At 52.1% G+C, this 27,048-nt stretch overlaps 1 protein-coding gene across 1 annotated transcript in view; it reads left to right on the top strand.

The window, feature by feature from the left end:
• Stk10 (serine/threonine kinase 10) overlaps nucleotides 1-27,048 on the top strand; it is a 91,399-nt gene that overhangs the window by 4,259 nt on the left and 60,092 nt on the right. Inside the window, exon 2 of the mRNA XM_052196448.1 lies at nucleotides 19,248-19,412. Within this exon, the coding sequence (XP_052052408.1) occupies nucleotides 19,248-19,412 (165 nt within the window). The remainder of the gene's footprint in view (nucleotides 1-19,247; nucleotides 19,413-27,048) is intronic.

The raw sequence follows: 27,048 nt of genomic DNA, 5'->3' as shown, positions 1-27,048 counted from the left end.
GCCATCCTCACTCCATTCTTACGTGATGCAAAGTTGGTTATGAAAGAAAATAATTTCTGGTTCATTGCTCGAATTCAGAATGAGGCTCATGGGTGACACGTTTTCTGAGTCCTTGTCGTGAGCAGTCGTCTTCTCTGAGGTGGGGCAGGGGGGAGAGGAAGTATTTAGTCTCTACAGTGGAAAGCACTGTCCTCAGCACAGCCTGGTGCAGTGGCACTGGCAAATCACGTGTTCCAGTGCTTTGAGGGGCCACAGAAGGGGCCAGGTCTTTGCTTTCTGGGGATTGCTTTGCCTCTTTAAGCCTTTAAAAGATTAATTTGTAAAATCAAAATGGGGAGGAGGCGTAAAAGGACTAAAAAGGAAAAGAAAAGTCACCTTAAGTTGATAGGTTACCATGTTTATATTCTTCAGTGTGGAATCCAAACACTGTGTGCACTAGGAAACTTCTTACCACGGATCCGTATCCTCAGCCTGGATATTTGTGTCTGTTCTTGGTTTTTTGAAACAGAGTCTTTCTGTGTTCCTCAGGCTGACCTCCAACACCTGGCCTTAAGCAACCTTCCTTCCTTAGTCCCCTTCGTGACTAGCGATACAGGCACAGGCCACTGGGCCTGGATGTCTTTTTTCCATTTTTTTTTTTTTAATATGAGTACACTGTCGCTGTCTTCAGGCACACCAGAAGAAGGCATTAGATCCCATTACAGATGGTTGTGAGCCACCATGTGGTTGCTGGGAATTGAACTCAGGACCTCTGGAAGAACAATCTGTACTCTTAACTGCTGAGCCATCTCTCCAACCCGCATCTTATTTATTTTAGACTACTAACTGTTGGGGTTTTGTCTAAGCTCCACCCTACACCTACCTGGCAATAGCCAGGTATGCCCCGCCCCAGAGATCTGGCCCACTATAAGAGGGGCTACTTGCTCCTCCTCTCCCTCTTTGCTCTCCCACACTCTCTCACCTCTCTGCCCCTGGGGCTCTTCCCCCCTCCATGTGGTCATGGCCGGCCTCCACTCTCTCTATTCTCTCTCTCTCTACCTCTCTACCTCTCTCTACCACTAACTCCCAATAAACTCTATTCTATACCATGTCTGTGTGTGTGTGGTCCCTCAGGGGCAGAGGTGCCCAGGCAAGGGCCCGCCTGGACACCTTCCCCCATGCCGCCTAGCCACACTCACCTAACCCCCTATAATCCCCCCTTTTAAGCCCTTTCATCCTGGTGCCGAAAGTCCTTTCACTAACAAATTAAGATTGATCAATAATTGCACGCCTTTAATCTCAGTACTTAGAAGGCAGGGGCAGGCAGATTTTTGAGGCCAGCCTAGCCTGTAGAGTGAATTCCAGGATAGCCAGGACTATATGGAGGAGCCCTGTCTTAAAACAAAACAAAACAAAAACCAAAAACCAAATCAACTAACCATATAAATAAATAAATAGAATGGTAGTGTGTCAGGGACTACCGTTGTTGCTTTATGTATTCTGTAACACACCCTCAGAAGCACATCTCTGTGCAGGTTGACCTTGTGTGGGTAGGAAATCCATAATATGGCAGTAAGCAGGGGATGAAGGAAGGTTACCGGTAGGGAATAGTGCGGGGCAGGTGGCCTGCTGTATGCCCCTCCGTGTGTTTGGGGTGTCCTCCTGTGTTTTTGAAACTCTTTGGATTTGCTCTGAGCAGCTGTCAACTACCATTTTTCTGCCTTGCACATAAGTCAAGGTGACATTAGCTCCCTGGTGTGTCAATGGTCTTGCAACAAAACAGTGCTTTCAAAGTTAGCACCATAGCAGAGCTGACCAGAGGGTGATTTTCAAAATGCAGTAAGATAAATTTATGGAAGGCCTTTCGCTGCCTTCTCTTGCCAGCAGTCAACCCCAGAGTCCTTGTGGATCCCCAGAGAGTGGGGGGGGGGGGGGACTTTGGCAGCTGTGTCCAGACTTCGGGTGCCCCCAGGTCTGCTGGCTTTGGAAGCCTGGCTGGCAGTGCTGGAGGCCTCCATCGCTCCAGGCCAGCCCAGCCCACCCGCCAGTGTTGGAAAGCCTGGGTTTCCGCCTGACTCCCCTGGGGCTGCCCAAGGTCTCCTGTATTCCCCCTTCCTCCTCCTCTTCCTCCCTCTCCTTCCCTATTGGTCCCTTCTGTTCCTATTCCGGAAAGGGATCTGCCCCTAGGCAGTAACCTTGCTTCCTCTCAGCCTAGTATTTTTAAACTCAACTCCAAGCTATTGTGAGAAGTTCCTCACTCATCAGCAAGGCTGCTGACGTCCATCGAGGGCACCTGGCGAGGCTCCACTTCTGCTGGCTCGCCTGCATCACAGCTGGCTTTGGTCAGCTCCTGACACACCAGACATTTCACAGCAATCTCAGAGTAGGCCTGGGTAGGAATGGGTGTGGCTAGATGGCAGGAGGGTTAATGGAGGGTGACCCCCATCTCTTGAGGTCACCTAGATGAGGAAGAAAGCCCTAGGGCCATCTGAGGGTACCCTAGGGCAGCTGCTGTAGAGGGCAGTAGGATCTGTGTCCCACTGTCACCCCATTTGCTTCTTAAACCAGTAGCTTCCTCTTAGCTGAGGCTGTATCTTTGAGGCAGTGTCTACAGTGCAGGGGAGGCGTCCACAAAGAGGAGTGGCTTTTCTCCTGGTCCCCTCCCAGACAGTCTCAGGATTGTTTATGAGTGTTGACACTCTGGGTGCTGCTTCTGAGAAGGTCTCCTCCACTTATCTGGGTCAAGGCAAAAAGACTTGCTGCTCAGCCGTGGCACCTGAGCGTCCAGCCTGGGCACCGTCGATTGACATGGGTGTCAGGGCCAGCCTTCCTTGGGTCAACAGGGCACCGTTCTGGCCTCAGAGGGAACAAGCAATCCTGGGAACAAATATGAACGCTGGCGCCCAGAACACAGACCCAGGTTGTTCCGTGCTCACCGAGGAAGCAGTCACATGAGATTTTTTAGTAGTTGCAGAGCAAAATAAATTATCATCAGTGTGTCGGTGGGACCGCAAGCAAGTAGGGAGACTGCTGTAGGCTTTGGATGCTTTCTGAGATGTTCCTGGCTTTGGGGTTGGTGAGATCGGGCAGTCAGCGAAGAATACATTCTAAAGTCTTGGTAGTTTGCAGGGATAGATAGTTTCAGGGAGAGTTTTAGGTTAGACTCAGGGATGGACTGTAGAGAGTTCTCAAAGCCCAAGATAATTTGTCTTTTGTCTGCAACATTTTAATTCTCCCTAATCTTCAAGTTTAGTTCTTTGGCCTTGTAGAATTGTTAACACAAACACAGCCTGCCCCTCTCTCTCTCTCGCCCCCCCCCCCCGCCCCTTCTCCTGGGACTTTAGTTTACAAAACCCCAACAGGCCTGCCTTATGCCTTGTAGATGTTCTCAGCATCCTGGTTGGGTCCAGTCTCCTCCAGATGTCAGAACCCGCCCCCCTCTTCCCCAAGTTGTGGCTGCCAAGACTGTCCTGAACACTGTCACATGGTCTGGGGCGTGAGGGGAAGGCAGAGTCCTCCAGTTAAATAGATGAGCTTATCTCTAATATAGTTCAGCTGGCTGTAACGTTGCCTCCGCCGCCCATGGGAATTGGCCCTTCCGACACCGGCACCTGAGCAAGCTTAATTTTGTCATACAAAGTGGGAATGTTATCGGCACAGCGTCCCGTCCGTCCGTCCACTCTCCGTCATCTCTGGATCACTTCTGACGCCGTGATGCTGAAATCCTTCGTGAGTCTACACTGCGTCACTGGAACACAAGACAAGTGTGTATCTGTTCAGTACAAATGCAGTTAAAAAAAAAAAAAAACTTGTTTCTAACCCAGGGTTGGATGCGGAAGCCACAGGTTTGGGAGGGCTGGCGCATCTGCCGCCTCCGTGAGTTACGGGAGAAAAGACTTAAACCTAGGTGTCAGAGAGGTGAGAGTTCAAATCTTGGCCGCCCCACTTAGCAATCAATGGTGCCTTGGGAGAGGTGAGTGACTGGTCTCTGGAGGAACCGGGGGTGGGGTGGGTGGGTGGTGGTGGTGGCAGCAGCATGGCATGGTGTGTCTGAGCAGCTGCTTGGAGGACAGCAGTCTCCAGCAGTCGCCATCGACTGGGGGCTGCCTGTCAGGAGAGCTTGAACAGCGACCACAGAACCCTGTGAATGGGAAGCTGTCTGTGGGCCGGGGAAGCCAGCTGGTAATCAGAAGGCAGAGAGAATGAATTTGGGCCGGTGAGTGGGTAGGCGTGTGGACCCAGGCAGGCCACAGCCAGCCAGCTTTTGAGCTTGTTGACCTGAGGTTGGGGTGTGTGTGGCCTCCCCCTGGCTAAATCTGATGCTACTTGACCTCTGCATTCGAAACCAGGAAATTGCTCATAGCAGGCTGACGAGTGGTGGATCTCCTCTGGAAACATCCTCATTGACTGATAGCTCTTAGTGTTCCTGCTGGGCCGCATCTGTAGGAGCAGGGGAGCCTGGCTGCTGTCCCCAAAAAGTCTCACAGACTGCAGGAGCTGCACAGATGTATTCGAAAGAGCGACTGTGTAGGACAGTGGTCATTTTAGCGTCTGACAGACATCAGTAGTTACGTTCAGTTTTCTTCTGACATCTTCACGTGCAAGCTTGCATCTATACAGACCCTCGTGATCTCTGGTGTTCGGCTGAACACTGGGTTGACCACCACGGAGCCGGCCTGGCCCCGAGGCCCTGCGTCTCTGGCCCACTGGCTTCCTCCCAGAGACCAGTGGGTTTTTGAGCATTTGAAGTGGACATGCCTCAGTGCTGTCGGGCCAGGTTATGTCTGCTAGTCTCTTGGTCTGCATAGCCATATGCTGTAGCTGTATGAAAGGCAGACAGTTATGATCACAGTGCTGGAGGCTGGAAAGACCAGGATAAAGGCTGTTGGTACCAGAACCTCTGAAACCTGTGGCATCACATAGGGCGACAGCTTGGCCTGTGCACCTGTTGCCAAGGCAACAGCCACCATATTCCCAGAATCCGTTTAGCTCATCTTCCACCTTTACCTGTGACCGAGTAACCATCCACACCTAAGAGAAACACCCCTCCCTCTGTCTCTCTTCCCCCTTCTCTTTCTACTGCCACCTTGCCCTTTCCCCTCTCTATAAACCTTGTGTGGAACTGTTCGGCCTGTTCAAGATCATAACAAAGGCTCTTATAGATTTGGCGCTCGGCAAGCCTTCTCACTGTGCTCATGTGGAGGGGTGTGCCAGTGCCCTTGAGTCTATTTCCCCTATCAGGGCTGTGATCCTGTTTACAAAGGCCTGACCTTTAACCTAATCACCGGGTCAAAGGCTCAGACTTTTTAATGCCGTCACCTTGGAGTTAGGATTTCCATATATGGATTTTTGAGGGGGACATAGACTTTCAGATCACAGTGGGAACTCAGTCAAGAGACCCCTGAGTGACAAAATAGGGAGTTAAATAAAGCAGTTTTGACTTCAAAATGTCCTTTCTGTCATTAGCCTCCAAATCAACCTATATAATGTCAGAAAGGTCCCCTCTGTGGATGGGAGAAAAAGGACAAGGCTGTGACCAGAAAGAGGCAATGATTTATCTGAGGATGCAGCCAGGTCTCCTGCGCCCCAACTGTGGGAGCCTACGAAGGCTGGGTCCGACCGGCCACTGTATGGAGACTGGAGCAGCCTGGCGGGGTGGGGGAATTCCCACCTGAGGTGTGGTGGGGGCCTTAGTCAGAGCCTAGAATTGGCAAATGCCTAGTGCAGGGGCCACCTGTCTACAAAGGAGGTGTGTGTGGAAGGAGCGAGTCAGGGGTGGGCCTGGAGGGGGAGTGGGACTTTCGCCAGGGATTGAGGTTGAAAGGAGGACCTGGCTCTGCTTGTCCTGGGTTGTATGAGGCAGAGAAAACGGGTTGGTCACCTCTGCCTGCTTTGCATTCACCGCAAAGGCTGCAGTAATGATGTAACTGGACAGGGTCCTTGAAGGATGTGACAGACAGCCTGTGGTCAGTCACCAGCATCCGGGATGCTGAGAGATCAAGTGTTAGCTCTTGGAGTGGTTCTTGACCCCTTTTTCATGTTGTGGGCCTTGCAGGTCTCCGTGGGAGGATTCACTACTGCTTCGTTATTACTGTCCACCGTTTTTTCTTCTTTTATCCTTCAGAATGGCAGGGCAGTCAATCCTCCCACTCTATAGCTGGTAGGGCAGAGGCCCAGAGATGGCCAGTGACTTATTTAGTGTCACACAGCCTTTCCATGTCAGGACTGAGACATTTTAATCCCAGGTCTTCCTGGCCTGGGCTCTGCAACTTTTCCCTGCAGAGATCAGGAGAGCCGTGGGCCTGTTAGGCGGAGAAGGTTGCTTTCCCATGGTGTCCGCTCATGGCCTTGTGGATTCTGTGTCTAGAAACATGACCTTCTCTCTGAGCCTTCCTCTTGTGGATGCTGAGGGTGGCCTCCCTACAGAGGAAGTGGTAATGGGCAGGGCTGCAGAGGAAGTGGCTGGGGGGCCTCCAGTGGGATGATGAAGGTTCTTGTCACCCTCCTGGGCCCTGGGTGGGTGGGGGGCTGGGAGGCAGGACCTGTCGCGGGGAGATATACCCCTGCCCTCCCTCCTCAGGCACCTCCCACTTCTGTCCTCTCCCCCCCCCTTCCCTTTTCGCTTCTGCTTTTTTCTTGCTGCAAGTTTTTTTTTTTTTTCTTTCTTTCTTCCTTCCTCCACAGCTTGCTAATTCTTTTGTGTAAACCAGAGTGGTTTTACCAGAGCCAGAATTAAGGGGAGGTGAAGAGCTGGTTGAGAGCTTTGAGCCTCAGACTGGTAACTAGAGCCTGACTAGTGTCTGGTGGAGGAGATGGGCCCCAGAAGTGCGGAAGGGAGGCAGAGGCAGTACTGTGCTGCATGGACCCTTGCCGGGGGTGTGGGGGTGGGCTGTTAGTGGCATAGCCTTGGATGCCCTGGCAGCCAGCTCCCCCCTTGCCAGCTTTAAGAATGGCTGCCCTGCTTTCTTGTCCTTCTCATCTCAGCCTGTGCTCTCCTCTTCACAGGCCCAGTCTCCCTGTGTTCCTTTGCTATCCTGGTGGATTTAAAGTCCCCGGAGACAGAATAGGTTGAGCTAGAGAAAGGGTTGTTAACTGGAGAGGAAGCCGTTGGATCGAGGAATGGCTTCTTTGGTTTTGTTGATGTTTTGTTTCTTGGTTTTTTGGATTTGTTTTTTTCGAGACAGGGTTTCTCTGTGGAGCCCTGGCTGTCCTGGAACTCACTCTGTAGACCAGGCTGGCCTCGAACTCAGAAATTCGCCTGCCTCTGCCTCCCAGAGTGCTGGGATTACAGGCGTGCGCCACCACCACCCAGCTTTGGGGGGTTTTTTGAGACAGGGTTTCTCTGTGTGGCGCTGGCTGTCCTGGAACTTGCTCTCTGTCTGCATCGTGGATTCCAGTGCACAGACATCTGCCTACCTCTGCCTCCTGAGATCAAAGGTGTGCTCACCACCGTCCTGGTGAAGAGATGACTTGTAACGGCTGAAGCGCAGCAGGCTGTGCTCGGTGGCTGCCGTTACTAGTATATTTCAGAACTGTTAACACGCGCGCGCGCGCGCGCGCACACACACGCACACACGCACACACATGAGTGAAGGTACCTCTGGCGGCCAGAAGAGGACATCGAATTCCTTGGAGCTGGATTTACGGGTGGTTGTGAGCCACCCGTGGGTGCTGGGAACTGCCCTGCTGTCCTGCAAGAGCACATATGCTCTTCACCCTTGAGTCATCTCCGCAACCCTTCGGCCTCAGTGTTTTGAGCTGTGAGCTATAAATCAGAGCAGGGCTCGTCTGTGGAGCCATGCGGCCGGTCCACAGGTGCTACCAGCACAGAGAAAGCCAGGCAGACAACTGTTGTTGCTGTGGTCCCTAGTCTGGGATTTCAGATGTTTATGGATTCCTGGGGAGTGACAGACACATTCCCTGGAGGCCCCTCATTGCTGAGGCTGCTGTGACTGGATGCCAGCGATGGTTCTAGGCTCAGCCTGTGTTTACTGCTCTTCGGTATGATGATAAACATGATTTGCTGGCGATAAAGAAGGCCAACCTGGGACTGGCACGTGCATGAGGCCTACGCTTCCATCCTCGGTACAACAGACAGAAGGTTACCGGAGCCTTGGGAATGCCAAGCAAGGCCCCAACTCTGACTGCCTTGTAGTGGTAGGGGGTATAGGGTGGCTGAGGGCACCCTGGACATCAGAGAGGCAACTAGAATGTCCCAGAAGGAGGGACTAGTGTTGGGTCTTGCTTGTTTCTGTTTTTTTGTTTGTTTGGTTTGGGTTTTTTGTTTTTTTGTTTTTTTTTTTTTTTTTTTTTTTTTGAGACAGGGTTTCTCTGTGTAGCCCTGGCTGTCCTGGAACTCACTCTGTAGACCAGACTGGCCTCGAACTCAGAAATCTGCCTGCCTCTGCCTCCCAAGTGCTGGGACTAAAGGCGTGTGCCACCACTGCCCGGCTTGTTTCTGTTTTTCTTTCTGGAAAACTCTGCCTTTGTCTGGGAACCACTCATTCTTGGCCTTCGAAGGTAGGTGGGTGCCATCGCCCAGGCTGGTGTGCTTATGACTGGCGTGCTGCTGTTCGCCCTCAGGAGTCTTCCTACCTTTGTTCAGAGTCTTGGGCTCTTTCTGCAGGATTCCAGGGCCCCCTTACCTTCAGAGGCAACAGGAAATCCTCAAGGGCCAAGGATGTGGCTGGGTGCCGCTGTTAGTGAGGAGTTTTAGAGCCCTAGGTGCCAGTACTGGCCGAGCCCAGCGTCTGCTGGGGCTATCCTTCCGTAGACTAGCTGGCCGCTGCTGGAGATGACAACGGTGGAGATGACGATGGTGGGAGTCGTCTGTGCTCCGAGGCTTGGGAGCCTGGGAGCTTTCCTCCTGATGGGTGGAGAGAGAGGCTGGATGGGAGAACCAGCTTTTAATGCTTTAGTGCAGCTACGGTGGAGGTGCATTCGTGTGTGTGTGTGTGTACGCGCATGCACGCTTTCCCACAGTGTCAGGGGTACAGACAGCACCCCACTTGGCTGTACATTTTAAAGTAGTCATAGAGGTTTTTGGTTTGTTCGTTGTTTGTTTTGTTTTGGCAGGGTCTAACTTTATAATCCTTTGCTGTCCTGGAACTCTCTATGTACACCTGGCTGGCTTTGAACTCAGAGATCCACCTACCTCTGTCTTCTGGGTGCTGGGTTTAAAGGTGTGTGCTGCCACACGTGGCTCAGCAAGGGCCATTCGAATGTCTCCAATACACAGTAGTGATCAGTGGATGAAGTGACTGTCACGCAGATCTCTGCGTTGTCACATACTTCACATGTGTTGAGCGGTCTCACTGGACCCTATGAATATATAAAATTATCCCGCTCTAATTCCGATGTAAAGACATTCAAATGTAGAGCCTGTTCTAAGGGCTGTTCTCAGGTTCCCTCTGCAGACCCTCTTGGGCAGGAGTCTTCATTTCCTTAGTGTAGAAAAGTAGACTGAGAGGAACGCAGTTGGCTGCAGTCACATGTCACACAGCAGAGAGGGTCAGCTTGGGCCAGCTGTGCCACCCGCAGAGGGGTGTGGAGAGGTAGTCATTCAGAGCACAGAAAGCAGTGTTGGGATTCTTTGAATTTTTCTTTTTTGTACTATTCTAACTAACTAACTAACTAACTAACTAACTAACAAAACAAACAACAGCACAGACAACAGCAGTTGGGAGGTGGTAGCACAACCCTTTAATCCCAGCACTCGGGAGGCAGAGGTTGGTGGATCTCTGAGTTTGAAACCAGCCTGGTCTAGAGAGTGGTGTCTAGGACAGCCAGGGCTGCATGGAGAGAAACCCTGTCTTGAAAAACCAAAACCCAAATCAAACTAAACCAAACCAACAGTGCTGTGCTGGCTGGCCGTAACCCCTAGAGGTCTGAGATGGGAAACTGAGGTGGGTGGGCCAAACGGTGCCTAAATTGTAGGGATTAAGGGATGTTATTATAAAGTGCAGCCCACATCCCCCCCCCCTTTAGGCAGGAGGCAGCAAAGGTGAAGCTTTGTTCCCCCCCACACCCCCAGGATGCAGAGCCCACGGCCACCTTCCTCGCCTTTACCAATGATATCTTGGGGCTAGACCCCTCACCGTGTTTGAAGAGCTGGGATCCAAAGGTTCCCACATGCCAGGCCAAGTTGGCAAGGCCACGGCTCGGTATCTTTGAGGCCGATCCTGTTTGGGTTTGGTCCCAAGCCAAAAGGGCCTGAAGGCTTGGCCTTTGCTGGCTGGGCCAGGGTAGCCCAGCAGGCATCTCCTCCCGGGAGGAGTGTTGAGTATACGTCTGTGGGTCTGTCACTTCTCTGCTTTTGTGCCACAGAATCTCTGCTGTCCTCAAGTGTCACTTCTGAGACTTGGCTGGCCTGTTTGTCAGCGAGTCAAAGCTTGGCAGGGCACTTACTGATCGGGAAGTGGCTCTCGCTCCTTGGCAGGACTTGTTAACTGTGTATGTCCTGGCCCAGCCAGGGCCTTTGGCTCCTGTCAGACAAACAGGTGGCATTTTCCAGAACTAGAACAGGACGACAGGAGACTCAGGAGGAAACGGGTTCTTGTCACTTCCCACTCTTCCCGCGTTCTGTAGGAGTACAGACTGGGCCTTCTTCCCCCTTTCGGTCTCCCCATCCACCTGTCTGCTTAACCCCCTCCTGGCCTTAGCTGTGTTCCTATTGCTATGAAGAGACCCATTTTCCAAGGCACCTTACAGAAGAATCTATCCAAGGCTTACAGTTCCAGAGGGCCCAAGCCAGTGACCGTCACTGTGGGGGACACAGCAACAGGCAAGCGATCAAACACGGCGCTGGAGCAATGGCTGACGGCTCACAGCTGATCCACACACCTGACGAGGGGATAGAGGGAGCATCTACTGGGGATGACACGGGCTTGGGAAATCTCAAAGCCCACCCCTGTGACACACCTTCCAACAAGGCTACACATCTAATCCTTCTCAAACAGCTCCACCAACTGGGGACCAGGCAGTTGAAGGAATGAGCCTATAGAGGCCGTTCTCAAAGCACCAGGTCACTCATTTGCATCCGTCCTCCCACCCACCCATCCATCCACCCTCCCTCATATCTGTCATCAAGGCTTCTTTCCCTATTCTCCCCACCCCATTCCTTGGCTGTTCAGTGCCAGGCTCTGTTGGGGTGTAGGCTGAGAGGAGTCAGCCATGGGCTTGGCCCTGCATAGCTCACAGCCATTTCAGATCTGAGTTGCATGTGACCGTAGCACCAGCAGCCTGTAGTGGAAGGGCTCAGGCGGGGGCCAGAGTGCTGGCCAGGGGTCTCAGGCTGTGTCTGGTCAGCTTCAGGAAACCACTCAGTGTTTGTGCGTGTAGGTAGTGGAGCAAGAGGGGGTGGGGCTGGAGCCCAGTGCTGTTGGTCTGGAGACCCCGAGATGATTGGCTTAAAGCAAAGACCTGGGCTATGAGCCAGACCTGCCTGAGTTCAGGTTCTGACGGTTGCTTTCTAGTGTGACCTGGGACATGTCTCTGTTATTCTCTGAGCCTTCTTTTTCTTTTTCAAGGAAGGAGGTGATTGATATCTCCATTCCTCCTGGGCCTATGCTGGGTCGAGGCCAGTGCTCAGTGTCCTGCTTCCAGAATGCCTGATGTAATGTGAGACTTTCTTATCCTGCCTCCTCCTGCCAGCCTTTGATTCCCAGCTCCTGCTGAACGCTAGGCTCTAGGTCCGCCGCCCCTCGTTCCCTTCTTGAATGGATATTGCAAGAACCAGTTCTTCTGTGGCCTGGTTCCCCCCAGAACTGATGCCCTCTCCCTATTCCCTGAACCAAAGCCCTCCTATGATTGGTGGCACTCCTCACCACTCCCCACGACACAGTCCGAGACCCACTGGTTCCAGGGACCTGGACCTCATTTGATACATGCCCAGCGCAACCGTGAGCATCCAGAGACTGGAGAGTAGAAACCTCTAGCTTTGCCTGCTCCAGACTTCAGCCGTTGGCCCACGCGTAGACTTTCATGGACAGATCAGCTGGAACTCTTTCCTCGCACCTGAGCCTTCGCCAAGTTGCTAGGAGACCTCAGCAACAGCTGTGTGTCTACGGGTGGGAGTATCTGTACCACCCTCATGCCTCCATCCGTCCATCTGTGTCTCTCTCTCTCTCTCTCTCTCTCTCTCTCTCTCTCTCTCTCTCTCTCTCTCTCTCTCTCTCTCTCTCGTTTATCTGTATGTCCTGGAACTTGCTCTGGGGACCAGGCTGGCCTCGAACTCACAAAGATCCTCCTGCTTCTGCCTCCCAGGTGCTGTGATTAAAGGCGTGCGCCACCACTGCACGGCTTCATTCGGCTCCTTTATCTCTTTCTGGGAAAACAAGCAAAACTCTTCTGGAGCCTGGGACTTTGAAGGTCCTCTCTCTCCGCTGGGGACATTTTCTACTACAGAGGGCTGGGGGTTGTATCCACTGGAACGTTCTGCAGACGTGAGGCTGCTCCGTGTGTCTGCTGTGTTCAGTCCATCAGCCACCTCTTCTGGGTCAGGAAGCATTTGCCACACGGCAAGCAAATGCAACCGAGTTACTCAGGTTTCACTTTATTGTCTTCAGATTCATTTCTACCTCCCGGGGTAGCTAGCAGCCACCATCTGGACAGCGGGCTCGCTGGGCTGCCTGCCTCTGCCAGCCTGTAAGAACCTGTAAGGCCAGGTCTGGGGAAGTGCTCGCCTCTGTCCTGGAGACTCCCTTTCACTCCTGGCCTTCACTGGGACTCTTGTGCATAATTGCCAGCTGGAAAACCACTTGTTTTCCGAGGCCTGTCCTCAGTTCCTCTCCGTCTGCAGGCCTGCCCTCTTCCCCAGGGCAACTCTTATCCTGTTTGGTTAGGATTATGGCTTATCTGGTTTCCCTTGTTGCTAGATCGTTCCTCTTGCTGTGTTAAAGGGTTGCTAATGTCCCATTAAGGCAATTTAGTTGTTGTCTCACCATTAAGCATTTAGGCCGCTCCTGCCTCATTTCATTATGGGCTGCGAGCTTGATCCTGTATATTTCTTTTGTTGTCTTTCTTGAAAAGAAAGACTCTAAAGTCCCAGAAATGAGAGCTAATAGGCTTAAAAGGTATTTCAAACCTGTCTCAAAAAGAAAAAAATAAAATAAAATAAAAACCAGAACGGAACAAACCACTCAGGTCAGTTGTTTTCTTTGGAAGACTGAAGCTGTTTAAATTCTCGCCTGTAATGAGGGCTTCTATTTTACTACATCATCCAGGCATCTGGTCACCATTGCTGTTTTTGTTAATTTAATTAGTATACAGCAATCTGTTTCTTTTTTTCCTTTTTTGTTTGTTTGTTTGTTTGTTTAGAGGATTCTTTTGGCTGGATAGCCCTGTAGTTTCTTGTTTGCCTGTAGTCGTACTTTCCAAGTTGGGCCCCAGGTCTCTATCTCTCCTGGGCATCTTGTGAATATCCCTCTGTGGTCAGGGTGGGACTGAGATAGCCCTCTATGTGGCAGGTGCTAAAACTCTTCCAAACTCTCTGTGGGAACATCCCCAGATGGGAGACTCATTTCCTTTTTGGTAGCAAATGACAGAGTCCCCGGGGGAGTTTATTGTCTCACATAACCCAGTAACGCACAGGACAGACTGCCACTGGGGGCAGCTGGCCCCATGCTCCGTGGTCCTCAGCAGTCCGGCTCCTCCCTCTGTGGGCCCTGCCTCCATCTTGCCTTCACACTCTGGCTGACTCTGAAGAAGAGACAAGATGACTATCCTGTAGGAGGCTGTAGCTCAGTGGTGGATGCTCGCCTGGCATGCATAAGACCTTGGTTCAAACCCCAGCACCATTAACCAGTAGCAGCAACAGCCACTGGGGCTCGGGAGATGCCCAGCGTAAGCACTTGCTATGTAACCTGGAGGACCAGAGTTTGGATCCACCCCACTCATGTAAAAGCCAGTGATCCCAGTGCATGGGAGTTGGAGGCAGGCAGTCCCCTGGGGCAGACAGGCTAGGCAGACCATCCAAAACCTTGAGTGATGTAGCAAGACACCCAACCCCAGTCCTTCACATGCATGCATAAACACGAGTGTCCTCATACATGCATACACACCATACATGCTAAAAGAGCAAAGCCATCTTAGACTTGTTAAAAAGCAGGACTAGGGATATAATTCAGTGGTAGAGCCCTTGCCGAGCCTGCATGAATGAGCCTTAGAGCTGAGCCCCAGCACCCCAGCAGGGAGCCGGGAAGGTGGGTGTGGTTCCCCAACCCTTCCACTCCAGTTGAGCCACCCTCCAGGAAGAAAGAGCTGCCTTGGGTAACCTTAGGAAAGCGAAATCCAGGACAGACAAGGAAGCATTCAGGGACCGTTGACCCACCTTGGAGCCCATGTCCAAGCAGCTCTGACAAGGCTGGCTGTGACCTGTGGCTCTGACTGGTTGGGCCTGCGTGTGTACCCGGACCAGGTTGGGATCAGCCCTTCTGGGTCCTTGGGCTGGGAGTGAGGCAGTTCTCAAAGAGAGGAGAGTTTTGTAGGAGCTGTGCAGAGTGGGGTACCCCGGGACTCATTTCCAGTCAGCTGCAGAGGCTCCGAGGCCTCGTCTTCTGCACCCCTTCAGTCATTAAGCTCAGGCTTGGGTCTCTGCATTCTTCTTTGTGGACTCGGTTTCTCTATCTGGAGAATGGGAATCAGGGGGTTTATGAGCTGTGGCTGAAGGCCTTGCTGCATTCTGGGATATCAGCCATTTCCTAGGAAGGGAGAGGAGCAAGTCCCCAAAAGGGACTGGTCTGGGGCCTGTCCTGGGACTCTCATGCTGCCAGTTCTCAGGAATCCCCCAGTTTCTGAACTGGCTGGCTGCACCCCTGGGGCGGGGCAGGGCTCCTGGCTGGGCTGGGAGAGTGGCCCCACCTCCTCGAGGCAGGGCCTCAGGCTGTCACAACGGGAGGATTGTTCCCACAGACTGTCTGGGCCAGAAAGCACAAGTGGCCACTGTCTCTTGCTTTCAAGGGTGTGGGCGCTGAGGTTAGAGACCGCCGGCGAGCAGCAGGGCCGAGGACCCCCACCTCATCCCTGGCCTTGCCTTAGAACTGGCGGAGAAGGCCTTGTGAAGCCTCGGTGCTGTGTGTTTATGGGGGTCCAGCCTGCTCTCTTCTGCGTGCACCCCATTTGCTCAGAACCTCGGTCCTTTCTCCAGGGTCTCCCCATAGCCCAGAGAGAGCCTGGGCATCGTGCCCCGCCCTCCCACAGAGGGGATCCGGAGGTCGACACAGGCTACGCTGGAAAGCAGGGAGCTCAAGGGCTTTGAAACACCAGGGGCCCAAGTCCTGTTGGTTACAGTCCTGTCTGGGGTGGAGATTTCACCCTTCTCAATCTGCGGCTTCTCTTTTTATGGGGACGGAGGTCTCGCTCTGTTGGCCAGGCTGGCCTTGAGCTCCTGGGGTTGAGTGATGCTCCTGCCTCTGCCTTCCAAGGAGCTGGTACTGCAGCCACACGCAGCACTGACCTTCCATTTGTCCATTTGCTCATACGTAAAACAGAAGTGGGGGAGGGGCGGTGAGCAAGCAAACAAGCAGCCCCTAGAAGGCCTAAGACTGTGTTTGAACCCGAGACCCAGGTCAAGACCACGGCTCTGGACTCCCTGCTTCCCTCTCCAGGCCTCCGGCTGCTGTCTGGGAAGAAGGCATGTGGCCAGTACCTGCCTCCTCAGTGTCTGCGGGAGGCTCGGGGCCTGCACCTGTCAAGGCCCTGTGCTGTGCGTGACTCTGGCTGTGCTTTGTCACAGCTCTTTAGCTTACGGTGGCAGCTGGAACTTCTGGAAGCTGAACCTCCCGGATGTGATCTGGTGCTCAGAGCAGTCTGGCTTGTGGCAGGTCTGGCCTTCAACACTCACATGCCTGTCTGGATCTCAGCTTCCTCTGCTGACTAAAAACAGTCCTTGCCTTCCAGGTCTGGGTGGCACTGGTCAGCACTGGCTGGTTGGGGTTGCAACATCCTCTGCTGCTCTTTGGGACTGGATTGTTGCCTTAGCCGGGCTCTTAAGGAATTTGGTTTTGGCACAGTCACTGCGTGGCCCCTCCCTGGTGGGCTCTGGCTCTGAAGTCTGAGAAAAGCACTGGGCACCCTTGGTGTTGATATTGGCTCCTTGCTGGAGGCCTGGCCCTTTGGTCAATGCTGCTCTTACAGTGTAAGGAAAGCAGGTTCTGAGCACTCCCGGAAAACAGCCCTCATTCCTCCACGTTCACAGGAAAACCTCTTTTTTTTTTTTTTTTTTTTTTGGAGGGAACTCAGGAAAAGGTGTCATACAGCCTGGACACGGAAAGGCGGTGATGAATAGGTAATGTTTGCCTAGCTTATGGTGGCTGAGAAGGTGCTATGGTCCCCTGACCCTCCATCTGCTACCTCCAAAGGCCCCACCTTTCCTCTCTGCCTCTCCAAAGGAAGAGAGAGGGAGACTCTAGCTGCTTATCTCATGGAGGTGTGTGTGTGTGTGTGTGTGTGTTGGGGGGTGGAGGTTGGATTGGTGTGTGTTCCAGACAGGGTTTTTCTGTGTAGCCCTGGCTGTTCTGGAACTCACTCTGTAGTGAGACAGGTTGGCCTCCAACTCAGAGATCTACCTGCCTCTGTCCCCTGGTGCTGGGATTAAATGCGTGCGATAGCGCTCCTCACCTCTCTAGAGGATTTTAAAGCTAGCCTGAACAAGCATTCCAAATGAGTTAAGGGGAAGAGAAGCCCTAACACCCCCACCACACACACACACACACACACACACACATACACACATCCTGCTGATCTGAGGTCCTGGGCTGGGCTCTGGAGGTTTCCTGACCTCAGGACTGATAACAGCGCTGCCCTGGAGCATGATTGAGATAGTAATTGGGCTGTCACACCTAAGAAGTATCAGCAGCGGGGGAGTGGCCTCTGTCCCCGTAAATGAGGAGCTGTCCTCATCGCGCAGGGCTTTGGGGGGTCTTAGCAGCTTAGATAGGAAGAGTTAAGCTGAGAATAGACAGGAAAATGCTGGTTGGAGGTTTCACACCATTTCCCTCTCAAAGGCTCCTTCTCCAGTGGTTGGTGCCTTCTGAGGCCACGCCCCATCATAAGCAGCCACCAGGTCCCTCTCAGCAGGATAGGTGACACCTCTCCATCCAGATTTTAATTCCTGAGGCCAGGAGAGGGTAGCTGTCAATGGGCCTGGCCCGAGGCCTGGCAAGTGAAGTCATCTGGTCATAAAGGCTTCCCAGTGCTGGGATCGCATGGACTTGATAGTGTGGAACGGAGGTTCTCAACCTGTGGGCCATGACCCCTTTGAGGGGGAGTCAAATGACCTTTTCACAGGAGTTGTCCAAGACTATGGGAAGACACGGATCTCTGACTTATGATTCATACCACTAGCAAAATTACAGTTATGAAGTAGCAGTGATGTAATTTTATGGCTTGTCATCATACCAGGAAGGAAGTGTCTATTAAAGTGTGACAGTGTTAGGAAGGCTGAGGACCACCTTCTAGGGAGTGTAGAGACTGTGAAGGCCGATGACCCAGGCGCAGGTTCCAGGCGTGTGCCTCCTTTCTGAACTTGGGCTCGTTACCAGTCTTGCAGCCAGAGAATCTGAGCTGGGGTTTTGTGAGGGACCACGTGCTGTTGCTTAGGGCCTGGAGATGCACAGAAGAGACTGTCCTGGGTGGGGTGTGTATAGGTATCCCAAAAGGTCAGATGGGTGTGAGGCACCCACTGCCCCTGTGTTAGTGACAGGCAGCGGCTGGCTTCTAGAGTCGTGTCAACCCTGTGACCTCTGCCCTTGTGAGCACCGGGGTAGAGAGGCTGAAGGGTGTAGCAGCATCTCTTGCAGTTTGGGGGACACTGAGTCTCATATCCGGTTTCCAGGGTCCTCTTGTGTGGTGGAGTAGTGGTATGGCCCAGCTGTTCACGGGCTTATTTCTCTCTTTTTGGAATTTTGGCAAAACAGAGTTAATATCCTGTTCATCACATTAGCTTTCCCAAGGCCTGTAGCTTTTAAATAAGTCCATAAGCCGTGGAGTCTTCTCTACTGTCTGTGTTTCAAGGTTTCATTAGCCAGGCACTGGTGGCGCACACCTTTAATCCCAGCTTTTGGGAGGCAGAGGGCAGGTATATTTCTGAGTTCGAAGCCAGCCTGGTCTACAGAGTGAGTTCCAGGACAGCCAGGGCTATACAGAGAAACCCTGTCTTGGGGGAAAAAGGGTTTTGTTATTTTATTTTATTATAAGACACAATCTCACTTTGTAGTCCTGGCTAGCCTGAACTCACTGCATAAGCCTGACCGACTTCAGATTCGCAGAGATCCTCCTGCCTCTTTGTTCTGAGCATTGAGATAGATTCATGGCCTGTGCCACCTTGCCTGACCCAAGGTTTTTTGTGTGTTTTTAAATCATCTCCAACAAATTCTGGATCCGGTTGGTGGCTGCCCCAGCCCCACACAGCCCGTCTGTGTCACTGACAGTCTGGTGGAATCATACAGTATTTAGGTTTGGGGCCTGACTTATCTCACTTAGACCAGGGACCAGCGTTTACAAAGCTCACTTGTCACTGTTTCTGCATTTCGAGGTGTAGCAACAGCCATTACATGCCTGTGTTAGCTTCTTTGGTAGCCCTTAGGTGGGTCCCACCCATGGGTGTGGTGGGTGGAGTGCGGCACGAGCTGGAATCCCTTTGGCTCTGTGGTGGGATCGCAGCAGCTTCTGCATTGGCCCCTGGAGAAGGGAACTCGGACGGCCGCCATCCAGTACCCTGCTTCACTCCAGATCTCTTTCCTCCAAACCCTCGCCTGCCCCTGTTAAGTCTGTCTCTTAACCAAGTCATCCTAGCCACCTCGCCAGCCCAGAACACTGCTTCTCATCTGCTTAGAGGTTAAGAGCACACACACACACACACACACACACACACACACACACACACACACACACACACACGGTGCTCATGAGTCCTCATTTCAGGCTTTTCTGGCCTGCTGTCAGGAAGATTTTCCTCATAGTTTTTGTTTTTTTATTTTTTTTTCCATTTTCATATTACAAATATTTTATTTTTGCATATGTGCGTGTGTATGCATTGGCCCAGTCTTGTATTTATGGTATGGTTATATCTTCCTTATTAGACACACAGAATGTTCTCTCTGGTATGAGCTCCCAGTGTTGACACTTTGGGTGCCCTGACCATTGCTGGGAGTGTCTGTCCCCTTGGACATCTGCCTCTGTGTTCACACTCAAGTGAGGGCCTGGGAAGCCCTCCAGGGCTATCTCCTGACCAGCCTGCCCTGTAACCTTCCGTGTCTCACCTTTTGCAGGCCAAAAACAAGGAGACCGGCGCCCTGGCGGCAGCCAAAGTCATCGAGACTAAGAGTGAGGAGGAGCTGGAGGACTACATCGTGGAGATCGAGGTCCTGGCCACCTGCGACCACCCGTACATCGTGAAGCTCCTAGGGGCCTATTACTACGATGGGAAGCTATGGGTAAGAGAGCGCCAGCCTGCGCCCAACATCAGCATCTGCCGGGTGGGCCAGGACTGCAGCAGGGGTGGGTGAAGTGGGCTCTCCTGGGGAAGCCCTTGTGTGTGAGAGAGGTCTGTCATCCTCTCAAGCCTGAACATGGCACCCCGTGAGGAATTCTTACCTGAGGTGCCTTGGACATGGACGACTCCAAGGTCAAGTGAGTGAATTCTGGACGGGTGCCTAGGGGCCTGGCATGGACGGGGCGTCTGAGAGCTGATCTGGTGTCATTTGCAGGAGTCACGGGTCTCCTGCTTCTGTGCTCTACCACTGTGAGCCTTTGGCTCCTGCAAGGGTCACGGGACTCCACTGGCTTCATGGGCTGAGGCTGCCCTGCAGTTAGCCCTGTTCACCAGCCTGCCTCATGCTGGGACCTCTCAGCTGGCAAAACCCAGATGCCCTACAGTGGGCATCTTGCTGAACCTGTGTTCTGCCATCTCTCTCTCTCTCTCTCTCTCTGTCTCTCACTGTCTCTCTCTCTCTCTCTGTCTCTCACTGTCTCTCTCTGTCTCTCTCTGTCTGTCTGTCTGTCTCTCTCTCTCTGTCTCTGTCTCTCTCTGTCTCTCTCTCTGTCTGTCTCTCTCTCTCTCTCTCTGTCTCTCTCTCTCTCTCTCTCTCGTGTGTGTGTGTGTGTCTGTGTGTCTGTGTGTTTCCAATGGTGAGGATTGAATCTAGAGTCTCATATCACACACATATATATACATATATACATAAATATACAAACACACATATGTAAATAATATCCCTCCAAACTCTAGACATCAAGGAAGCTAAGTGATGTGTGTGCAAAAAACATCTCAAGTAAATTCTGGGTGTAGCTTGCACTGTCAGAATCCTGCAGACATTTGGAGACATGGCTCAGGGCCTTCAGGCACCAGGTGCCTCCACCGTCACTGGGACTGTGTGAGCCCAGGTCTTGCCACGGTTGGCGGGAGGGGTGGTTCAGAAGTATACATCAATGAAAAAGGATGTTTTTGGTGTGGTACACACTGCTGTGGTGGTTCGGTGTGTTTGGGGGCTCTAGACTTTCCATGTCTAGTTAGGTCTCAGAACACTGGGGACTTGCTATTGGCCTGTGGTGACTTGTCATTTTTCATGCCTGGTGGGAAGCAAGAGTCTTGGCTTTTAATGACAGAATGCCCGACTTCTTAGCGAAACCTGGTTCATTGGAGAAAGCGATCCTGCTGCTTCAGGAAAGGAACCATTCACAAGGCCCCGGGGTTTCTCACATCCCAGGCAGGAATGGCGCCAGCAAGAGGAAGTTTGGCCAAGGGAAAAAGAGTCGGTCCTCTCAGCTGGTGTTAGGCTCTGGTGCCCATAGCTAGGGATGCCTGAGGAGGCACTTTTTTGAACACAAGACATTTAGTTGGCGTATAGCTCTGGGGGTTCAGGGCCATGGTGCCAGGATTGACTGGGCTCTCTGCATGGCCCACAGTCAGTAGGAATCCAGAGCGCTTTGTTGAAGAAAATCACATGGTGATACTGGGATTCAGAGAGCTCTTCAGGTCCCAGAAAGAACCTCACTACTTATTTATTTGTCCCTTCTGCAGACATGACTCTGGTGACTTCCTGACTAGTCTCCACTCTGTGCTAACATCACTACAGTGGGGGTCAAGCTTCCAGTGCTTGAACTCTTGGGGGACACACACAGGCCACAGCACAGCTCCCACTAGCCAGGGCTCTGTGCACTGTCACGTGATTCCCCTATCACACTCACATACAGATGGAGAGCAGAGACTCTCAAATCTCTCATGTTGTCCTCTGACCTCCACAGGCACAGTGGCATGTGCAGGTAACAAACACACATACAAACACACAAACGCACACATACAAACACACACACACACAAACTTGTACACACACATGTGCACACACACATGTGTACACACACATCATAATAAAGACGATAATTTTTGTTTTTAAGCAGACAGAGAATAAATGAGACTGAGGTCACTGGGTAGTTATTGGAGAAAAGCACAAGATGAAAACTCCTTGAGGTTGTTGTCAGAGGACCCACTTATGGCATTCAAAGTGTATTTTCTAGATGTTTCGGACATAGTTTTAAAATAAGCTAGAGTACCATGCCTACCTCTGTGCCTTTGCCGTGTTAGTTGAGGTGTGGAGATGGTTTCATCCCATGCAAGGACATCCACAGCATCCTCTGTATCCAGAACTGCCCTGCGGCTCTGGGAAGGCATCATAGTGCTTTTTTTCTTCTTGCTTAGAAATCTCTGACAATTTTTTAGATTTTTTAAATGTCTGTTTCCAAACTGCCAACACAGAGCCACTTCCCACATGAGCTGAAGTCCACTGGCCTAATCATCTGTTTACCATCATTCCATTAGTCCATCCTCCTACCGCCTGTCCACCATCCATCCGTGCATCCGCCCCTCCCCCACCATCCCCGCATCCATCCCTCCCCCCACCATCAGTGCATCCACCTCTCCCCTCACTCCCATCACTGTATCGCCCCTCCCCTCCCCACCATCACTGCATTTATCTTCCCCTCCCACATCACTGCATCTGCTCCTTCCCCACCATCACTGCATCTATCTCTTCCCCTCCCCACATCAGTGCATCTGCCCCTCCCCCCACCATCACTGCATCCACCCCCTCCTCCCCCCATATCACTGCATCCATCTTTCGCCCTCCCCACATCACTACATCTGCCCCTCCCCCTCCCCACTGTCACTGCATGCACCCCCTCCCCATCCACTGTCTGCACATACAAACATCAGGTAGGCAATTACAGCAAACTGGGGACATCTCTCCTCTAGGCCTCAGATGTTATCTGACAGCATTCAACTTCGGGTTAATGAAAGCTGGGGACAGGGTTTGTTTATCCCTTCTAAAAGAATTCACATAGTAGTCACAGGACATTAGATCACACACACACACACACACACACACACACACACACACGGACCATGAATAGCTTTTTAAGAAGGCCAAGATGGCCTAAGATAATTTGGCCCTGGAGTTGCAACATTCAAACTCCCCCATTCACCAACATTCCAGTCAGTTGGTTGGCGTTTGTTGAATGTTCCGTGTGGGTGTGACTTCCTCTGAGAACTTCAGCTTATAGGGCCATCGCTGCGCTGCTCTTGGACTGAGGCCTCTGGGGAGAGGTGCAGCTGGTACAGTAACTGGAGGCCATCTTGTGCAAGGCCTGGATGCCAAAGTGAAGACTTGGTCGCTGACCTCACAGAGGTCGGCAGCCTCAGCACCTCCTGAGATAGTCATATCAGTGATGGGAGCCTCCTGGTCCTCCCGGGTCATAGGCTGGGGCGCTGCCCAGCAGCCTGTAGTTTTGAGAGTCTTCTAGGTGAGTCATGGTGGTTTAAGTTTGAAAACATCTATTTTAGGCCTTGGCAACCCAGTTACATTTTGCATAGGGGAAGTACATTCTGTGTTGTTTAAAAAAAAAAAAAGTCAGGTTTAGGGGCAAGAGGTAAAGCACTGGCGAGTCTGGTCAGCTTAGAGTAGGCCCCACCCAAAGCCTGAGGATGTGGTATGGCCCATGTGCCAGCTTCGGGGGAAGGGGCATCTGAACTGTGTCTTGCAGGTTGCATAGGAGTTGGAAAAGTTGCTAAGTTTGGCTAAGTGCAAACTCCTGGGTATGTGGAAGTGAGGAGACAGGGGCTGCTGAGACTGAAGGCTGCAGCCCACGCTGGCTGTTTTCTGTGGGGTGGCTCGAGGCCTAGGCTTTCTGGGTGGTCTCAGGAGGGTCTCAGGTCCTCAGTAGGACTATAACAGAACTCGTCAGGGCTGTTCCTAGGGAGAGGTGTTGGGAAGCTGGCCGCTAGCCAAGCACCTTCTGCATTCCCAGCAGGCAGGAGGGACCTTCTTCCTCCCATCAGTGTCACTTCTCAACCTACCTTCCTACAAAGTGAGGTCACTTTCTCCCAGAACTGACAATCCTAGCAAAATCTTTCTGGAGGATTCCCGTCTCCACTTCCGCTTTCAAATATTCAATGGTACAAGTGGTTGGGAAATCCCCTCTCCTCACGTCTTGGAGGGCTGCAGACCCGTGAGAGCTGTGGTCACTCTGTTCCTGGTGCCATCTATCACCCGTTCTGAGAGCTATGTCTGAAGGGCCAAAGGCATGTGGGGCTGGGGGAGTCCTCCTTAAATAAGAATGTATTTGACCTAATGCGGGTAAGAGGTCCATTTTGTCATATGATCTATATAGAAGTTATTATCAGGACGTCTTTTTCTCTTTTATTCTGCCTTCATAAATCCGTGTGTGTCCTATCCTTATAGCCATTTTTTGTTTGCTTGTTTGTTAGTTTATTTGAGACAGAGTTTCTCTGCAGAGCCTTGGCTGTCCTGGAACTTGTTTCATAGATTGGACTGGCCTCCAACTAACAGAGATCCACCTGCCTCTGCCTCCTGATTATGGGGACTAAAGGTGTGCGCCACCACTGCCCAGGAATTACAGCACTTTTTTAAAAATATATTTTTTAATTTTATGTACACTGGTGTTTTGCCAGCATGTATGTCTGTGTAAGGGTGTTGGATTCCCTGGAACTAGAGTCACAGACAGTTGTGAGCTGCCATGTGGGTGCTGGGACTTGAACCCGGGTCCTCTGGAAGAGCAGCCCTCTTAACCACCTATCCTCCAGCCCCCTTTACAACACATTTTTTAAAACTTAAAAACATCTGAACTTTTATTAGAAGCTGTTTATCTAGTCAGATGTTACAAAATTCCCGTAAGATTCACATCCCCAAGTGTCCTGGCATTCTCTTGTGTGCCCGGTGGCCAAGCTGAGTGGATTTGAGCATTTCACTTAGTTCGGCGGAGCACAATGGCTGACGGTCCATTTTCTCCCTGAGTGGCTACTGTATTGGCAGGCCTCCCTGGCCTCCCAGTTCATCTAGCCTGGGCTGACCCCATGTAGCCTTGGCCTCGTGATTGTCCCAGCTCACTAACCCAGATGGCAGTCTGTGGGACTGGACCTCTCTTCCAACATGCCCAGAATACAGGGAGGGAGGGAAGCTACCCATGCTCTAGGATGCCACAGAGGCTCTCAGGAGGGGACTCTGGCTGCTAACTAATGCCCACTTCTGTTGTGTAAATGTTCGCACTGCGTATGAGTCAGTGTCAGGGGCCACGCAAGGTCGTTAATGCAATCTGGCAGGTCCCTGGTCCCTGAGCTCAGAGTCTGTGTAGAAACACACTCCAGACACAGGCGTGTGTGTGTGTGTGTGTGTGTGAGAGAGAGAGAGAGAGAGAGAGAGAGAGAGAGAGAGAGAGAGAGAGAGAGAGAGAGAGAAGGACCAGAGCGAATAGGAAGCCAGCTTTAGCAAATTTAGCAGAGAAGTGCTGCAGTCAGCCCTTCTGGGGTGGGGTCGGGAGCCAAGGCTGTAACTGAATTGGAGAAAACCTGCCTCCCGGGAGGGGCCAGGACATTTAAACTGATCCTAGAAGGTTAGAACAAGGCTGACTCTGCAGATCTGGTAGCAAAACTGAAGTTAGCAACCGGAGGAGGTTCAAAGGCCCTGAGGCAGGAACCGTAGAGGCAGGAGCTGAAAATCTACCTCTGCAGAGTCGAGCAAAGACTGAAATGAATGGGACTGGCTTGTCCTCACGTGCCTGTGCTAGGGGCTGGGAATTCAGCCGTAAGCCAGGCAGCCTCTGGCGTGGCAGGCAGGACAGCTTAGTAGGTAGTCCTGTTCGTTCCATGATGCATCCGTGCATGTGTGGAGGTCAGAGGTCAGTGCTGTGGATCTTCCTCAAGCATTGAATTTTGAGGTGACTTTTTTTTTGCACCAAACCTGGATTTTATTGACTCATTTGGGCTGGCCTCTGAGCTACACACACACACACACACACACACACACACACACACACACAGCTCCACCCTCCTGCACTGGAATTACAGGTGTATGTACCACTGAACCCAGCTTTTTAAAAGTGCCAGCATGTTCTCTTGCTTGCACGACAGACATCTTAATCTTCCCAGTGCCAATCCTTGCAACTTAAAAAAAAAAAACTATCTCGAGTTTTAGACATTAAATACACTATTTAAAAAGAAGGGAGTGTTGTGGCACACATCTTTAATCCCAGCACTTGGGAGGCAGAAGGAGTGGATCTCTGTGAGTTCGAGGCCAGCCTGATCTACAGAGAGAGAGAGTTAGTCAGAGATACACAGAGAAACCCTGTCTCACCCCCTCAACCCCCAAAAGAAGCTTTTGAATCAGTACCTCAAGTGGGAAACTGCATCCGTTGCCATAGAAACAAAACACAGATGTTCCGTTGTGGCTGAGCCCTTTGCCCTTATGAAGCCGTGGTCTGGGTCCTGTCTCAGAGAAGGTCCCCTGGGAGGGCAAACGCTGAGGAAGGACAGTGTGAAGTCAGTGCAAGGTGACACTTCGGCCCATGTGGGCTGGTCTTGTGGTAAGGACGTTTGGCCAGATCAAGCCGCACCAGATCTGTAGGGTTTCTCTCTTTGGGTGGGATGGTGAAGGACCAGAGTGACCTGCCCGTGACACTGTGGGGTGAGCGGACAGAGCCTGAGCATGGGGCCGTCTCCCAGCCTGGAGCCCTCTTCTCACTGCTCATGATGGACCCTGCGGAGTCCCCTCCCCCCCCCCCCCCCCCCCCCCCCCGTGAAGCTTCCACAGACATCCACGTGGGAAGAGGGACACTGGCTGTTGGAAGGCACCCACCCACGACTTCCCGCGTGGACCCAGAGTATTTGAGTCTGCGTCTTGGTTTCTTGCTCTCGGCACTGGGACTCTTGGGAGCACTTGGAAGCACTTAGGAGCACTTAGGAGCACTTGAGCCTTGCTGGGCTGTCCTGAGTGTGGCTGGATGCTTGGCTCCATCCCTCACCCCTGTCCAGCAGTCCTGGGGCACCTTCCATCTAAGGTAGAGCAGCCCACGTTGTCTCTGGATGTCTCTAGTGTCTCTGGACATGACCCTGGCTGAGAGCCAACAGTCCTTCCTACCACAGCCCATTGCTGCTGTGGTGTGAGGAGGCCTCTCTGTGGATCAAGGGCACAGACTGATAGCCTCAGGCTATATGGGCCTCAGATACCGGTAGCTTGACCCTCGGCCTGAGACGTGTTGTCAATTAGCTGCTGCCTCAGGACCCCTCTGCGTGCTCTGAGGTTGTTTCTCGTAGGGTGGAATGGGGGTGAAAATGAAATATTTTTCATCCCACACTTTTTTTTTTAACCAAAGCTGAGGCGCGTAAAGTTGACTAAGATGACTTCATTCCCAGAGAGAATGTCAGGAGCCATTTCCTCCCATGGGGCGTGTTCCTCGGGCCTGGCTGCAGGGAATCCAGGAGGCCTGGCTCAGGGCGTCCCGACTGGGTTGTGGGCAGCCCATGGGCTTTCTGAGTGTGTTGGGCATCCATATGTTGGGGATGCGTGTATGAGTGTATCCCTGCACAGGGCTCAGAGTCATTAGTAGAGGACTTTGAATGTTCTGAACACAGAGTGATAACAACTCTCTGATGACTGTCTGAAATGTGGTAACCTAGAATGTCATAGTGCAGCCCCTAGTAGGAATGAAGTGAAGTAAGTCAACTTTAGAGAAAGAGATGCTTCTCGTGACCCAAGGCATGCTGGGTTGGAATCAGAAGACCTG

This window comes from Apodemus sylvaticus, chromosome 10 (genome assembly GCF_947179515.1).
Source record: "Apodemus sylvaticus chromosome 10, mApoSyl1.1, whole genome shotgun sequence".
NCBI classification, from domain to species: domain Eukaryota; kingdom Metazoa; phylum Chordata; class Mammalia; order Rodentia; family Muridae; genus Apodemus; species Apodemus sylvaticus.
This window is presented reverse-complemented; position numbering and strand designations above follow the sequence as displayed.